The sequence below is a fragment of the Nicrophorus vespilloides genome, unplaced genomic scaffold, assembly GCF_001412225.1.
Source record: "Nicrophorus vespilloides isolate i.1.1-1 unplaced genomic scaffold, Nicve_v1.0, whole genome shotgun sequence".
Taxonomy (NCBI): Eukaryota; Metazoa; Arthropoda; class Insecta; order Coleoptera; family Silphidae; genus Nicrophorus; species Nicrophorus vespilloides.
The window spans coordinates 50,237-68,158 of NW_017099013.1; the positions used below are offsets into that span (position 1 = coordinate 50,237).

General features: G+C 34.8%; 2 protein-coding genes across 3 annotated transcripts; both read right to left on the minus strand.

Annotated features, from left to right (window-relative positions):
• On the minus strand, positions 1-6,822 carry LOC108563842 (armadillo segment polarity protein). Of its 2 annotated transcripts, XM_017922637.1 has the most exons (9): positions 6,662-6,818; positions 5,069-5,128; positions 3,899-4,117; positions 3,036-3,829; positions 2,328-2,939; positions 1,955-2,270; positions 1,737-1,888; positions 1,356-1,452; positions 1-282 (listed from the first exon to the last, which is right to left on the minus strand). In XM_017922637.1, exons 2-9 carry the CDS (start codon positions 5,100-5,102, stop codon positions 86-88), a joined length of 2,421 nt encoding a protein of 806 aa, XP_017778126.1. In that variant the 5' UTR covers positions 5,103-5,128; positions 6,662-6,818; the 3' UTR covers positions 1-85. The 2 variants fall into 2 exon arrangements, with proteins under 2 accessions (XP_017778126.1, XP_017778127.1); XM_017922638.1 differs by lacking the exon at positions 1,356-1,452 and having other exon boundaries at positions 176-282; positions 6,662-6,822.
• Positions 6,823-8,584: 1,762 nt separating this feature from the next.
• On the minus strand, positions 8,585-13,395 carry LOC108563839. The gene is made up of 17 exons (XM_017922635.1): positions 13,357-13,395; positions 13,169-13,248; positions 12,990-13,110; positions 12,828-12,918; positions 12,300-12,766; positions 12,011-12,249; positions 11,840-11,960; positions 11,657-11,786; positions 11,365-11,596; positions 11,102-11,311; positions 10,715-11,045; positions 9,909-10,273; positions 9,596-9,855; positions 9,336-9,522; positions 9,086-9,277; positions 8,725-9,029; positions 8,585-8,670 (listed from the first exon to the last, which is right to left on the minus strand). The coding sequence occupies exons 1-17, from the start codon at positions 13,393-13,395 to the stop codon at positions 8,585-8,587; spliced, it is 3,456 nt and encodes a 1,151-aa protein (XP_017778124.1).
• Positions 13,396-17,922: the final 4,527 nt, after the last annotated feature.

Genomic DNA, 17,922 nt, shown 5'->3' on the forward strand with positions numbered 1-17,922 from the left:
CGTTTATTTTTTTTTTGTTGTCTTCATGTTGTTGTTTTCTTTATCATTTTGGAAAATGTGGGTCAAAAAATTGCTGTTTCTATACTTAGAGGTCGGTGTCGTACCAGGCCGCAACCTGGTTGTTGTCCTGTGGTGGCGTCGGAAGCGGATCTATGTGCTCGAAGTTCAAATCAGGCTCTGCATTTAATTCCATTGCCTCGATGGCGCTGAACGTAGACCCGTTTCCGCCTCCGTGGGACCCGATCTCAAGACCTTGCATGTCTATTGGTATCTGGTCATACCCTATCAAAGAAACAAGAAACAAACAAAGCATCGCCGTTAATTAAACGCGCGCAAAACCGCAAAGGAAAATCATCATCATTGCAAATAGTCCAGCTGCTGAGATTAGTAAAATTTAACTAAATTTCAAAGACTAGTAAAATCTAAAATCACGCAAATCGGATTACGGAATAATAAAAGACAATTTTTAACTGAAATCCTAGTTTAGAGAAAACTTAATCTTAGCAGCATAGACTACCCAAAGAGCACATTCTGGAAGTGTGTGCGTAAATTCAAGAGAGTTAAAAAAGTTAGTGGTGTAAAGTACAAAGAGTATGTACGATCGGAAAACATGTTAAAATAAAACTGAAAATATTGATTGAATATGTTGTACTTACATACGGTATTATTCAGAAATAAAATTACTCAACTACGATTCCCATTTACAAAAGAAAGAAACTACAGACAACGATGCAAATATATACTAATAAACTACTTTACTAATTAATCCATGCTAATAGGATAAAGTCCCGACTTTTTCATTTCCATGTTACCAGTAAATATTTCACAAACTATATAATACTTAAGTTAAACATTAAACTGATCTCGATAGTTGTTTATATAAAAAAAAAGAGGAGTAATTAAAATAGAGATATTATTAAACTTTAATGGAAATATAATAATTCTAGGAAACATTAGTAATAGTGCCAAAAGTATGTGTCTTCTTAGTAATATGAAAGTAATAACTAGTCTTAAGAAGGCACATGCTTTAGTATATATAATTTACTTAATTAAACTTAATAAAAAGATAACAGTTTTTTTTTTACAGAAAGGAAGAAATCGGGCCGAAAGATCGGTATATTCATCTTCGCGTTAACGCTTTTATTAATTACATAACTACTATTTTTCAATGGTAATATATAGCGTTAACGATAAGGTGAATGTTGTAAGATGTTTGTTGCATGCATATAAAGAATATTTAAATAGTACTAGAAATATTAATTAATAGAAGTGTTAATGAAACCATATCCGTTGTCAGTAAATAAATGCCCCCAATAATCCTTCCTCAGTTCTGTTCGTTTAATTTATGAAATTACCTTGTTGCTGGTATGGCCTACCACCGTGACTGCTGTGGACGCTAGGGGGCCCTTGTGCATAGAGGTTATCATAGGGTTGGTCAGGACTCAAAATGTCCTAAAATAATCGGTAACAAAATGCAAACAAAAAAAGAAAACAAAATAATAATCAACAAAAAAAAAAGAGCACCGAAAAAAAGGGAGGTAATTCTCGTAACCAAAGGAAAAATCAACCACTCAACAAAAAAAAATAAAATAAACAAATGTGATGTAAATAAATCGTAAGCGAACTCTAAACTGAACGTCTCAATTGTACACTACATACTTACAAATGTCATCATCCAAAAAAAAAAAACTCACTTGTATCTATCTATAGTCATTCATTCAAGTCGTTGAACATACCTGTAAATCGGGTGCCATGCCCAGATCCGCGTTCCAGACGTTCTCCTCCCTGAAGAGGGAATTTGTGAGCTCCATGGAGAGCCTCTTCTTGTAATCCTGCGGCTTGTCCTCGCTCATACGGAATAATACTGCTGCTGCGTACGTTGCAACACCTTTGAATAAAATAATAATTTTATTAAAAAGTTGATACTTGTTACAGTATAAATATTGAGTGTTACCTTCATTTCGTGAATGCAGAAGTTCTGTCAGTGGTGCTGTGGCACCTTCCTGTTCGATCATTTCTGCGCCTTCTTTATCCGCGGCGAGTTCGCAAAGAACTCCGGCTGCAACGCGTTGTATATTCTCGATGTCGTTGAACAACAGCTGAACGAATATGGGTATGACCATTTGCGTTCTGATGATGCTGCGGTTGTGCGACTCTCTAGCAAGGATGTGCAAGGCGCCCACCGTTCCTTCGACAATCTCTTCCATGCGAACACCATCCGCGTATGTTCCTGCTTGTTGACTGCCTCCACTGGCCACACTTGCCCTTTGCTAGAAAAGAAAAAAATGATTATCGAATATGATATTATGTATATCGAACAAGCATACCCTTTGTGTATCCTGGAAAGCTCGCATGAGCAGCTGCACCAGATGATGAATGGCTCCGTGCTCTCTCAACGGTGCATGATTGGCCGAGCAAAGGGCCAGATTGCGGATCAATCCAATGACGGCCTTCACCAATGGCCAACGTGATGGAGGATTCAGGAGTTTCACGATCACTTGTATGCCGTAGTTCAAACGAACGGCATTCTGAGCCATCTCGGATTCCACGTGACGAGAGGTCAGGTGCCTGAGAGCACAAACTGCCGGTTCGGTGATTTCTTCGCGGTCACCAGCTTGCACAATGGTGCGGACGAGAGCATCGACACCACCCACTTGGCAAACTGTCACCTTGTTGCGTTGGTTATTGCAAGTTAAGTTTGAAAGGATTCCAGCAGCACAGGTTACGACGTTAACGTCCTGCGACTGAAGGACCTGAACGAGGGATTGAAGAAGTCCCTCCAATCCATCGACCTTCGTTGCTGCGTCGGACAAATTCCTCAATGTCCACAAGCAATTCTGCACCAAACGCTGGCTGGGATTTCCCAAGTGCATGGCCAAAGCTTGCATACCTCCAGCCTCGACTATTGCCGGTTTGTTACTACTGCATACTGATAAAACCTAAATAAAATGATTACATTTAATTTACCTAATCGAAATAAATGGAAAAGCAATTAAAAGGAACAGATATTAAAGCAATGTGAATTTAATAAATACCTTCAAAACTCTTGAAGTAGTCCACAGCAACTTCTCGTAGTCATATGAACGCATGATGCGCACCAATTCGATGGGTCCTTGCGATGCCAAGATGATCAACTTACTTTCTTGATTACCATAAGCCAAAATCTGCAAACAGTCCGTGACGATGGCCAAAAACTTGACGTTATTCCTCTGCAGGAGTGCGACCATCTTCTGTAACCCTCCAGCCAACCGCACTGCCATCTTAGAGCCATCCTGATGCAACAGCAAGTTATGCAGAGTGGTGATTGCGTAGAACAGCACGCTCTCAACCGGTGAGCTGAGCAACTTTACGAGAGCCGGAATACCACCGCTCTTGAAAATTGCCAGAAGACCTTGACGATGGTGAGACAACTTGTGCAAAGTGCCGACAGCTCCTTTGGTTGTTTCCAGGTCGTTGGAATTGGAGATGGCCCGGACCAAAGCAGCTACCATCTGCGGACTGTTCATGATTGCATGTCGTGAAGCCTCCTTCTTCGATAACTGGTGCACCATCATGGCTGCTTGCGAAACCACAACTTGATCCTCATCATTAAGCAACTTGATCAGCTCAGGAATTGCCCTGGTGGCTAAATCAGCATCGTCCTGGTAGTTGATCAAGTTAACCACGGCATGTTTCAGCATCTGGCTGGGTTCCGCCAGACGTTGAACAGCTGTCTGATGTCCAGGATCGAATTGTGTGGATGGAATCTCGATGCCTTCGTCGAGAGTTTCCGGGAACATCGCGGCACGCACACGCTGCGAGCGAGTCTGGTTCAGCTGATTGTTCATTTCTAAAGAAACATTGTTGCAATATTAAAAAAAAATCAATCATCGATGGACAGAGACAATTGTGTACTTACCATCGACTTGATCAGCGGTGAAACCCTGCGTATACCCCTGGTCCATATCGAAAAGATCCATCTCTTCGTCCTCCTTTCCTGTCAGTGAAGGAACCTGTGTGGCAGACCCCGAATGGATTCCGGAGTCGCCTAAATACGAATTCTGCTGCCACATTAGGGTTTGCTCTTTGGCAGAGCCTATGGGCAGATCGGGTCCACTCTGGTAGTTGCCATGAGACACTGATAACAAAAATAACATTAATCAATAAACCAAACAAATCATTTGAACAGCATTATGCGAATTTACATTTTGAGAAAACACACACACTATTATTGGGCTCTCAATCAGTACGTACACTGTACTCTTACTTAAGTGTTTAAGTTTGCCCAGGGTTTGGTTCTGATAAGATAGCGACGATAGAAAAATAAGTACAGTTCTGCCACACAAAGTATCAACTAAAAAACTCGGTGCGAAATGAACCTTGGCAATCTAGACCTACAATTAATTACTCTACACATCTCATTGACTAGAATAATATTGAAATACAACAAATTATGGAATGGCTTCATCTAATGCAGCTGCACTTGTTTGAAATACAGTTCGAGTTTAAAGGTCTCTAAAATAGGTGCATTAGAATAATATGTATACCGTATTTATTGCATCCGGCAATTAAATGCTTGATAACTTTATAAGGAATAAATGAGTACTTATTCTCATTTTGGTTTTGAAAGCTATTGTATTGTATTTTATTTGATACCGACAAATTGTTTATTTATTTTTCTTTTATAGTATACAAAAATATTATTGCACAGCTTTCTTTCCCTCAATGATCATCAAAAGTAGTATCGATAGTAAAAGCCGCGGGTAGTTCGACAATTTTTGAAGACGGAGGATGTGTGTATGTGTGTCTTATTTATTAAAAGATTAAGTAATTTCGCTGGCATAAATACATCATCGGTTCTTCGGCTGCGTCAAAGCTCAAACTTCAAACAGATAATAATAACAAATAAATTGCGTTCGTAAATAGAATGCATGGATGAGGGTGGGAGAGAGGGCCGAGCTGTAAAGACGCAACAGGAAAAAACCTCTATAAATATGTGCATGTAGATGTTTTCGAGATGCGCGAACGAAAGAACTCTTTAACAACTATCGGATGCAATGCTACAAGGATGATTATGATAAGTACTTACTGGGTCTGTTCTGGTTTGCTTGCATGTAACTCATGGCTGACCGGTGATGTTTTACTTCACCTAAAATAAGAAAACACAATATGCATAAATAAATAGTATAATATAGATTATATTCATATAGAAGTAAATATTTATTATGCAATTAGAAATTGACTTAACTGTACTTGTGAATATACTCAACGTATTTCGCTTTTGTGTATATGCGAGTAACAACTGAGATATTGAACTGCGAACAGACATACAGTCTATATTGGGTAACTACAGCATAACAGTTATTTAACAGTCCATTTTCTATTTATTTTCACCAGTGCACTTAACATAAATGATTTATTAATTTTATGAATTAATTCACCCCAATCTTATTTGAATTTATGTTAGTTTTTATTACTTTTAGAAATTAGTTAATATTGATTTTAATGATTTACTATGTAAATGAAATATAAATACTATACAATAAATAACAAATACAAAAATATTTGCTTTCAAGTTAATAAATAAAGTATCTATAAAGAAGAATCCAAAGGTTATTGTAATGTAAACTAACATTATTATAATTTTGCTTCCATATATAATTTGCTGGTATTTCATTCAAAATTAGATATATATTTGTAAAAGCTACTTAAATCAACTGAAAAAAACGCAAGTGTTTGGATTTCGAGTGAATACATATGAATCGTATTATAATATCAATATACATAGTTTCTTTATTCTATTTTAAAGCTTGTTTTAAAGACACAGTAGCATATCTGCAATTTGATCATTAAATGTAATGAGTTTTTCATAGCTGAAGTAAATAATGAAGTAGTAATGACTCATTTATAGAAAAAGAAACAGAATTTATAAATACTTAACATATATTTTAAATTAAGTTATTCAAAATATGTAACTTTGATGGTTTAATTGTAAATGATGAGTTAATCGTTAGTAAACAACATATTGACAGTCCAATAAGAATTCACTTAAACGGCGATTTAAATGTTTAATTGTAGGTAAATACACCTGTAAAGATATTCGTGGCAAAATACAAGAAATTTAGAACCGAAATTCCCAAAAAGAATTGAATGGGCAATTAGAAATTGGAATGTCTGATGTATGAGTCACTGTATACCTGCAACTATGATATCACACATTCCCAGTAAAATGATATTACAGAAAGTCAGAAGAATTGAATAACCGCAGAGACAGAAAAAAAAGGAAGAAGATAAGTTTTCTTTTGGTAAATAACGATAACAGATATTGTTGTTATGCAGTGCCCATGGCTTATGATAATATACAGGAGACCGTGTTACAATATTAATGTGAGATGGCGTGAAAGCCCTTTGCCACCGAAGCCATGGGCAGGAAAATCTACTGATGCATTCCGTTTCGCGGAGCGACCCTTGTTTACGGTAGCCCATTGTTTTCGTGGTACGTGTTTGACGCTGATCCCACGCACAAAGAGAATAGGGAAGGCTGGGAGACAGCCTCCATGTTGTTTGAAACGGAGAGTTCATCGACATGTTCGGATCCCTGTGCGTGCTGAACGGTCACCGTTCCGATGGGCCCTAAGGTTTTCGCGCCCTATACTACTAGACCGTCCACGATAGAACTCACCTTAGACCACAAAATTACACCTCCAATTAGTCAACTGCAGCAATTTCCCAGCAAAGAATTGAATGGATTCGGATAACACAACAACACACCACACCCGCCGTCTGAGTTGTGAATCTCTGGCACACACGTAACACGCGTGCGCCCTGCGCCCACTCCAACTGGATGGAAACAAATCGAATTGCATTCTGTCATCCCTCTCTTGCACACGTCCGCCCCCCTTCACCGCGCCTCTTCACTTTATAATTAATCACCGAACCAGTAATTTGATTTTTAATTACATCTTCAAAGGACTGCGTGTGCACCCATTCATCCCAAGGTTTGCAACCATCCTAGGACCTAACAAATAATCAATACTGATGCTGCATATTTCTGACCATCATCCATACTTACAAATCCTCTACAGGGCTGTCATCCTACAGGGTACATCAATAATGTATTTCCAATACTCCATCTTCTGCAAAGGCATACTGGAATCCAACCCTTCTGCAATACAACTTGAATAGTTTAAAATCCATTTACCTACAATTAATCAAATACATACCAATACTTGCACCAACTTCTGCAATATATTACTTAACACATCTAAATTGGTTTAAAATGCATCTCACTTATTTACAAACTTAATTGAAATTACAGCATTATGTAAATATAACATATTTATGCATTCACTCCTAAAACCTATATGAAATACTATACACTCCTAATACTCCTAAAAGTTATTTCATAATATTTACCTGTATATTAATACCATCATCCATACTTACAAATCCTCTACAGGGCTGTCATCCAACAGGGTACATCAATAATGTATTTCCAATACTCAATCTTCTGCAAAGGCATATTGGAATCCAACCCTTCTGCAATACAACTTGAATAGTTTAAAATCCATTTACCTACAATTAATCAAATACATACCAATACTTGCACCAACTTCTGCAAGATATTACTTAACACATCTAAAGTGGTTTAAAATGCATCTCACTTATTTACAAACTTAATTGAAATTACAGCATTATGTAAATATAACATATTTATGTATTCTCTCCTAAAACCCACATAAATTCTAAATACTATATGAAAAAAGTTATTTCATAATATTTACCTGTATATTAATCATATTTAGAACCATTATTACTTAATTTTAAAGCACAAACAACTTGCTCTGACAGTTTAAACAATTTGTCTAAAGTTGTTAATATCCAACTGTTAAATGTTAAATAACAACTGATCAGAATTCTGAATCTTCTTAATATTTATCATAATACTAAAATAATATTAATTACTTAACAAATAAACACATAAATATGCATAATACAAATTGTAATTGAATTAATTTTGCGCAATAAGAATTCCAACTTGTTATAGGCAACCCAATTAACAAGTATATTTGAATTTCAATTATATTAATTATATACAATTATTTTCCACTGTTATTTAACATCATTTTCCATTCAATTTCTTATAAAATATTTACAGAAAGGTGTTTTGATCCTGGCTCTAGTAAAACGTTTTTTTATATTGTTTTTGCAAAAACTTAATGCAAATATCAAAAAAAATTTGAAAAATCATAATTTAATATTAAATTAATACAAAATTTATTAAGTCATTTGTTTTTATTTAAGAGAAATTGTTAATTATTGAATAAATGGATTTTAATGCTAGTTTAGTTGCATATGTGAAATGCTTTAAAATAGTTTGAAATTACATTTTATTTAAAATTTATTACGTTTTATTTGTTTGTTATGTACTTGAAACTAATAAGGTAACATTAATTTCGAGATGGTTAAAGTTTTAATTACCTTAATTTATTTTTTAGAGAAAATAATAATAATATTCACATAATCCGTGGGAAAAATAAACGCCACGCAAATAATAACATTATTATATATAATTATAAATTAAATTAAATCCGATTCGATTCGATTACATCAGGATTGCTGGAGGTAGTGTAACAGTCGCGTGTCCTGAAAGACAATTCGGTAACGTCGACATGCCTCTAATCCAAGTTCCTAAAATCCAAATTATAAGTATGAATCAAAAATATTTGGTATGAAATTATTGACCTCGTGTGGTGCAGAAGCATTCTATACTACTCAAAGATCTCATGTAGACGGTGGTCACACCGCCAATAATGAGGATTTGCGTTCCTAAATAAGCAGTGGTATGACCATGTCTGGCCACCTCCATCTCAGCATGCTCTTCCCAAACTTGATCCTCTTTGTTCCAGATATCGATGCTACTAAAGCTAATCGTATTGTTTACTGCGTTCTTGTGCCTTCCAGCTCCAGCAATTAAATAAAGATTATTGGACATGGCAAAGAATGTTGCGAAACATCTTGGGACACGCAATCTTGTAATCTCTGTCCACCTGTAAAACATCAATAAACATTAATTGTATAATTTATTAATATGTTAAGACACAACTGATTGGCTTCCATATCATAGCATTCTACGCTATCCGTTAAAGGTCTTTGAGAAGATCCGCACATCCCACCTCCAACCCATATCCTCTCCTCGAAGGTGGTGCAAGCTATACCCATTCGGGGATGCCTCATAGGTGCCACAAAGTCCCAAATACCACTATTCGCGTTATACTTTTCCACTGAATCGGTTACTCTGCAAATGTATTATAAATTAAACTGTTAATTAAACATCAAGAAAGAAAATAAGTTACCTGGAATTCTTATCTTGACCACCGACAGCAAACAAAATCTTTGAACAAACCACCAGACCAAAGTTCTTTCTCCTAACATTGAGACTACCTTCGGTGAACCAGATTCGCTTTACAGGTTCGAAGCTCCACACGGTATCGACGACGACGAATTTGCCTTTGACATCGTCCTCCCTCGGATCCGATCCACCTGGAATGTTATGAAAGAAACAAAAGAAACAAAGGTTGCGTTTGAGAGTTGCTTCTGAAGAATTCCGGTTTACCTACGACATAGATCCGTCCCGACATGAATGCCACGCAGTGATGCGTCCTCGGTGCCGGCATTTCACCAACGTATTCCCAGTCGTTGTTGATAGGCAAATACCTGTAGATATCCTTCCCAGTATTCCTACCAATGCCATACTTGTTGTGCACATTGATTCCACCAAATACCAGAACCGATTCGTGCTCCAGATAATACAAGGATGTTTCCGTCAAGTATTCTTTTCGTTTCACATTCAGCTGAACATCGTTGATTGTGTTACTGTAAAAAGTTGATTGTTAACAGTAATAAGAACATAATCGGGATTAATTTACAACTCGTAATCCGGTTTCTTGATCCTAGTCTCCTTCCCTTTGAAATCCAATTGCTTTGGTAATCCCATTCGCATCACAGTCGCTTCATTTTTGTTGGGAAACCTTTGATAATGATCCGAGTGGCCTGATAGAGATGAAGGTCGTTTAGGCACTTCGAAGAACTTTTTTAGCAAAACAGCGGAAGGATCCCTTCTTCTTGCCACTTTCCTCAAACGTTTCGCCAAACCGACCACGTTCTTCCTCATTCGATACTTTAAGTATACTCGTTCTATTATTCTCACTGCTTCCCTCTTGGTGATTTGTCTCTTATGTGTAAGCTTCTGGTAAGCTTGGTATCCGATCCTTTGGTGCGGACGGAATGGAGTCTATAAATTAACAATTGTTAGTACGAAATATTATGAATCACAGATGACATTAAGGTAAATGTTTTGCATTGTAAGTGTTAATCTAAAGAATGGAATTGTTATCAAGTTATATAACAACAATGCTTCAAAACTGTTTACCTTAATGTTCTCTCGCGTTATAGCAAAGCACTTACATTGCAAAACTTACCCAGTGTGTTAATGAAATGTTTTTATCTCCCTCGAGCTTAGTAAGTGTTCCTATTACAAAGAATTGTTGTATGGTGTGATAAAATAATTATATTCTAAAATGTTATATACATTTATTTAGTTTTAGTTTATTTCTGTTTTGCTGTGGACAATAATAAAAGCGATTACGACAAAATTTTGATGTTTCGACCCTCAAGTATTTGATATACTTTACTTAACCGGCGTTCGATGATTGCGAGACACTTATGATGTAACGTTATTGATTTTCTTAGGACCTACCCCTGGTTTTCTGGAGGTGAGGAACTCGTCGATGGTCGGTATCTTGTTATTCATCTTCTCGTTGGAAACGCGCGGAGACACTCGAACTTCCATGCTCTTCGGCCTCTTGCTTTCCCTGGGTTTAGACTTCTCGATCATCTGCGTCCTCCTGTACTGATCCAAGTAGATTAAGAATTCCCTGTACGTGAAGTACGTTTTCTCGGTGCCGCTCCAATTACGAGTTGGCGGTTCCTTCAGCGCCAATATAGAGTTCCAATGTTGATAGTCATCATTCTCCTGGCCATACCAATACTTGATTATCACGAATCTATATAAACCAATAAATTGTAAAAACCAACAATTCAAAGAAATAAAAACCCTTACGCCAATCCATCGTCAATCATCTTGCAAATATCAGGATCTTTCGCCAAATCCCTAAACTCCGGATTATCGGGATTCCTCTTGATGTCGACCAATTGCCAAGGTGCTAAATTACCGAATCTCACGCAGCTGAGGACAGCTGTTTTGAATTTATCCCTGTTTTCCCAATCGTGCTTCAACCAACGCACAGCCGACATAAACACTTCCATCTCGCTGAAACAATCCAAATATTTACAATGAAAGAAACGCAAATTACACAATAATACCAATTGACGCAAATGTAATTGGATTGCAAGAAGTTTTGCACATCCTCCAACTCCAGTTCTAACCAATCCTGAGAGCTCACCAACATCAAGAAGAACTTTTCAATGCGCGGCAACATGAGCTCTCGAACTTCCGGAAGATTTTTCTCTTTGGCGTCGGTATATAAAAGGAAAGCCGTGTCTTCAGAAAACACATCAGGATTATCGATGAAGGCCCAACATTGTTCAATTAGATCTATAAAAAAAAAAGTAAAACTTAACTGAAATTTCTCATTTAATTTAGTATTAAAATAACCTTTGATCTTTAAATACTTCGCTGCGTTAAAGATATCAAGCACATTTTCACGATTGAGTTCTCTGTAGGAAGGATCTCCTGTTATCATCCATTCGTAAATGAAAGCAAATGAAGCGGGGCTGCATTTATCCTAAATACAATTAATTAAGAACTAATCAATTAATTATTAAAGTATAGATTTACAGAAGGAAGTTCGACTTTCTTGACTGCAACGTAAGTGTGAAACACCTCGGAATAACATTGCAGCACGAGTAAATGGCAATTAAACTCTTCATTATCAATGTACACTTTACAATCAGCGTTACTAAAATTATAAATTAGTGTTTGTTTTTCAAAGTATTTATTAATAATTACGTGAAATTTGTGATCCTAGCATAGAGCTCCAAATAGAGATTCTTCTTCTCAGGCAGTAATACTTCGTGCCAATCGATCGCATCGGTTGCGGTGTATCCCAATCGATTCAAATTCAATTCCGGATCGAGGATTTCGCTGGTGGCTTTTCCCTCGTACTCGGATGACTCCTTCTCTTTACGGATTGGAGCGTCAGCGAAGCGACCCACCAGAAGAGACCCCAGACTCGAACCTAGTCCCTGCTTTAACCATAGGTATTACCCATACTTTACACACAAATAGAACTCCTAACTTGTTTCATTATTGCATTGATGGCCGAGTTCTTGCTGTAATCGGAGTCCTTCTGCATCTTGGCGTTGTTGATTTTCCGTTCAGAAATGTTGACTTTCGTGTTGTTCGGTTCAGCTACTAGTACGCTGAATTTGTCCGTTTCGAAAACCACCTGATGCGAGTTTATCTTCAGATTCCCGCTGGATGTCGCCCTGAATGGAAAACTCCCACCGCCCTTAGATGCAACTCGTTCCCTGTTATGTTTGTTCCTAAAGGTAATTGCGTGAAAAGATGTTGGGGGTGTAAATAAATCGTACTGATTGGTATCCTCGTGTTTGATGCGTTCGTTGTGGTTCTTCTTCTTGTAGTGCGGTATCAGAAACTCATCAGTGACTGTTCTCGGTAAGGACTCTTTACTAAATCCTTTGTAATTGTTGTACAAACATACAACGCTCTTTTCGCCCTCCCTAGTCCTTTCACATCCGTCACCTAAAGTTGATAAAGTTATCTCAAATGTTCGCTAAGATTAAATTTTAAAAAAAACAGAGACAATGTAATTTATGCCTGCTTTTATCTCGACAGGGACGTGGCCCTTGTTCCAAATTATCTCCTGAAGGATTGTAATGGTTTGCCCTTTGTTCCTGCAACAAAAAAAGCAACAAGAAATTAACACTTCTTTACCTCTGAGTTGAAGAACTAGTTGCAAACACACCTGTGAAACGACAGGATGACGATGGAATTCGTCACCGGTTGCTTCCCTGTCCACACGACTGTAATGTCTGGATTTGCGTCTTCGGTCCTTGACACCGGTGTCATCCGATGAATAGCTTAAACTGACGAGGATTCATCCAATAAAAAACATCCTTTCTTTCGCATATATTAGTTACTTACGGCAAATTTAATAAATCAAGACTGTCAAAGTTATTGTTAACGTTCGTGTTTCCGCTATTCGACCCGTCCCCCAATGTATTCTGTGGAGCAGAAAACAAAGAAAAAAAAAATTACGTACGTAATTCTTGTTAATCCGAACGTCATGTTTCGGATTGCGACGTTTGTCCCAGTTTCCCGGGATAGCTAACCTGATTAGCTTCCTCGTCTTTCGAAAAACCCTTTCGCATTATACGCTTAAGCAACTGTAAATTTGCAGGAACTCAGTGACAAACGTTGATAATTCTTGAGGGTCTCGGAAAAATCTTCAAAACAACGCATAGTTGTTACTATGATTACTTGATTATATCCCGACGTAACTATCATATTTTTATAACACATACTTCAAAAACCAAAGTCATTCTATAATCTGACAGATACTATGAAAATTTGAACAAATTGTTTTGTAATTAATTTAAAATTATCTGAAATCTATAGTGTAATTAATAATATTCTTAAATTTACAATCTTTGTTATCAAAAGTATATTTTCAATATTAGTTATGGATCTTTATACTGATAATAAATTCATGGAACGAAATTAGATATGTCAGAGATATTGAATATATCAACAACATTAGGTAATGAACGTATCGCTTATTAATACACGTGTTTCCATAAATTGCATCTTCTTAAGGTATATACTTTATTGAAAGCATTTTCATTTGTGTGCACTTTCGTTCATCCGGACTTACCTGAACCATTAAAGCGAATTGGTCTGGATGCGACGGAACGCGAGGAGCACTTCGAAGAGCATTACGTAATGGACAGAAAATTGCTCCAGAAGTTATTGCTTAATGAATAATTTAGGTAGTCCGTCTGCTACTGATAGTTTTTCATTTACACCGTATGATGCAAAAGAGAAAAAACAGTGTGACTTACTAAAAAATTTGTTGTGTCCAATCAATAAAGTTTGGGTACCAATGAGGAATGTTATAGGTCATTAACAGAATCAATATGCAGAGTAGGAAAATCCCACAGAAGACAGTGACCGTTTGCGGCGTTTCTTCGTGTTATTAACTTAATCCTAAAACTTCCAAGAAGTATTTGTAATTAATCTTAGTCAATCTACATTGTCTTGGAACAACAACAACCCCAACAGTACCAATTAATATAATAAACTTGTTTTAAACCAATTGAATTATTTAATTCCTACATCTGAGACTCCACAACGACAACACCAGAAGAAGATATTCCACTGTGTCCAGAATTCCATCCTTGGGACACGACAAAGTATAGGAACTTTTGGAAGATTTATGAGGATTTGATGGGTAAATATAATAAATCTATTGTTAGAATGTAATGCACAAACATTTTAATATAAACTTAAAAACCGTACAACAATATGAAAAATTATAGCCTATTATACACAGATTACTTATATTACATACATAATAACGGGATGGAAAAATCCTTCTCACTATTTAGTAAATATATAATATGTATATATAGTTCAACTACAAATAGTCACAAATATATTTTAGATACAGTATATAAGATTTTCATATATATAATATATTCATATAGAAACTAACACAGATAGTGACATAGAATTATGTTTATTAGAATATTTTTTTTTTACTAAAGACAGGCGTTCTCTTTCTTTTCAAACAGAAATGAAAAGAGTAAGGGGAAATCAAAGGATAAAAGTGCCTGTCTCGAAACAAAAAAAAAGATGTAGAAATCCTGCAGATGAACAGAAAACAAGTCGTCAGGATTCAAACTGAAAAAGGGCCATCACGCGTATGTAGAAAACAGTAACAAATTGATTTAAATGAAAGAAAGAAAAAAACGAAGTCTGGCTCGATTTTTTTTTCCTCTAACAATTATTTAAACTAACTCTATCAATATTGTTATTAATTCAATTATTATTACTAATATATATATAAAAAATGTTCTATTACAAAGTGACTATTACAATTGGATATACAGTGAACTATCATCGCGTCTCCTCCATATAAACAACATTAACTATGTTTAATAATTATATACAGATCTTAGGTAAAACGCTAAAATACACCAAGCAAGTATATAAAATAATTGAGTAATAATCTATATATCATTATATATATTTTCATCATCATTATTATTATTTTTTTTTTAAATATATATTTTTTTTTTATTAAATCATGTACATTGTGTAGCTAGCGGCTAGCCGACGCGTGTTCCATCCAGATTCTTCTTCATTTCGTGAATTGCAACCAAAAAAAAATTGTTGGATAAACAAAAAGTGTTTGTGGAAAAGCGCGATAAAACACTGAAAACAAAAGGTGTTTTTATTTGCGTGTCGTCGGAGAAGACGAGAAATGAAGGGAAGAACATTTGAAGGCTAGTACTGACAGGTAACACTAAAACCGTTGACGGCTGCCCTTCGAACTTGACGGCAGCCTTCTTACACGTAAATTCTTCATGCAATAATAATAATAATAATAAAATAAATAACTCTTCATATCACGTGTAGATCTGCAAAATTGAGTGAGCAACCAGAAACAATAAGTGATGTTAATAACAAATAATTGGAAGGAAGTTCCGGTTACATAATCGCTATTAAATATAAGATTTCGTTGAAGATATGAGGGGGGTGTTTTTTTTGGATCTTTTTGTTAAGTTCTCTCGACGCTGCTAACAACTTGGCTCTATACATAATAAGTGATTTCGAAGATCAACTTCGTTTATTTTTTTTTATATATTTGTTTTCTTTTGCATCGAGCGATCACTTTCGTTAAGTCCATTCGCAAAATCCCGCGCCTCGCGATCAAATCTGGATTAGTACTTTTGTTTATACACAGTTCAGGTACAATCAACAAAGTGCTTTAAATAAATAATTATAAAAAAAAACAATTAATTAATTAAACGTTAACAACAATAAAAAGAAAGAAACCATAACCTTGTAACAAAATATATATTATTAAAATTCAACAACTATACAAAGTAATAAAAACATAAAATAATAATAATAAGTAGTACTAATTATAATAATAATAATAAAAAAATATGACAAATAAAAAAAAAGGATGCACGATGATTAATTATTTAATTAATTATAAAATATTTTTGCGTTTGTTTTTTTTTCTCTCTCTCTTCTTCTTATTATATATATATATTTTTCTCTCTCGGTTTTTAATAGAAAATAAAGTATAGGAAAAATTTAACATCTAGGAACCCATGATAAAGTTCGGGCTGAAATACTTGTCTTGTTATTTATAGTTTTATTTAATTAAATTATTATTATATATATATATTTTTTTTTAAATATTTATTAATAGTTTTTTTTTTGTTTTTGTTAAATTAGTTTCCTCATTTCCAAATGGATTCTTCGCTTCTTTGAAGATTTGCTTTTTTTCTTTTTAGTTCTCTCCTGGTGTATGATATGCAAACACGTATCAAAACAAAAGTTAAAATAAAAACAAAAATTTACATAAGTTGTTTGTTTGTTTGTTTGTTGTTATGTAATATGGGTGGGAGGGTGTTTATTTTCTTCTTTTTTTTTTCTTCTCTCGTTCATTCATTTTTTTTAATATATATATATATCATATACTTCCGTAAGTTTTTGGGACTAGATGAGACAACAGCTTGAGCTTCTCGATTATACAAAAATAAAAAATACATACATATTATATTTCATATATCATATATATATAAAAATTTAGAAAAATTCTATAATTCCTACAAGAATACTGTAAACATTTAAAACACCGTTTTCTTTTCTTTTCTTGCCTGTTTATATAAGATAGTATAGTAAAGTAATAAACATCTATCTAAAAAAAATAATAATTAATAATAATAATATATTTATATTTACGTAATAACGCTAACTGTGTTTTTTTTTCAACTATGTTGTTATTTTTTTTTTTCAACTTTTCGTTAATGATAATAATTTAAGAGAAAATATAATAATTATATTATCAAGCTTGAATATATTTATACGTATAATATATTTTTACCTTGATTTTTCTTTTACGATTTTTTTTCTTCTTCTTTAATTAGATTTAATAAGAAAGATATAAATTATTACTAAGTTGATTTTCATTCATCTTCTTTTTCCTCCTCCTCTTCTGTGGTTTGTTTTTGTTTGTTTTGTAGTCCTTCGGCTCTTGCGTATTTTACCCAACGAAACTATGTCTGCAGCTCCACGAGATTTTCTCCAAAATTGTTTTTTTCCACTAATAAATCGTCTTTTGAGTATTCAAATTTTTCTCTCAGATAAAAAAATATTACATTCAGTTTGCTCTCTCTTTCTCCCCTCTCTCTCTTTTTCTCACTCTCACTCATCACTTCCTTTCTTTCTTCCACCTGGCTGTGGATTCGCAATAAATCTCGACACATCATTATTGTACTTATTATTCAACACTTCGCATTAGTTCTGTTTCCTTTTTATTTTTTTTAATCTAAATAGTTTTGAGATTTCAATGCAACGAAAACGAAGAGATTAATCAAATTAATAAACGCCTAATAAGTAATATTCATTAAATATATTATTTATTATTAAATTAAAAAAGTAAGAAACGTTATAAAAAAATTCTATATGTACACGTATTACTTTATATTTCATCGATAAGGAACTTCTTTTAAAAATAGATTATCGTGCTAACTACTATACGAGAAATAGTCTAGATTATGCTAAGTAGTTAGGTACTTAGTAGTTATATTGTTTGCGCCCGCGCCGACATTTTTTTCTTTCTATATTTCGTTCTCTCTCAGTGTGTGTGTGTTTTTCCC

Coding starts and splice junctions, on each gene's coding strand:
- LOC108563839 (XM_017922635.1), bottom strand. CDS start 13,395: ATGCGAAAGGGTTTTTCGAAAGACGAGGAAGCTAATCAG. Junction 13,249..13,356: donor AAGACGAGGAAGCTAATCAG/GTTAGCTATCCC, acceptor TCTGCTCCACAG/AATACATTGGGGGACGGGTC. Junction 9,278..9,335: donor GGTCAAGATAAGAATTCCAG/GTAACTTATTTT, acceptor ATACATTTGCAG/AGTAACCGATTCAGTGGAAA.
- LOC108563842 (XM_017922637.1), bottom strand. CDS start 5,102: ATGAGTTACATGCAAGCAAACCAGAACAGACCCA. Junction 3,830..3,898: donor CACCGCTGATCAAGTCGATG/GTAAGTACACAA, acceptor ATGTTTCTTTAG/AAATGAACAATCAGCTGAAC. Junction 1,889..1,954: donor TCTGCATTCACGAAATGAAG/GTAACACTCAAT, acceptor TTTTATTCAAAG/GTGTTGCAACGTACGCAGCA.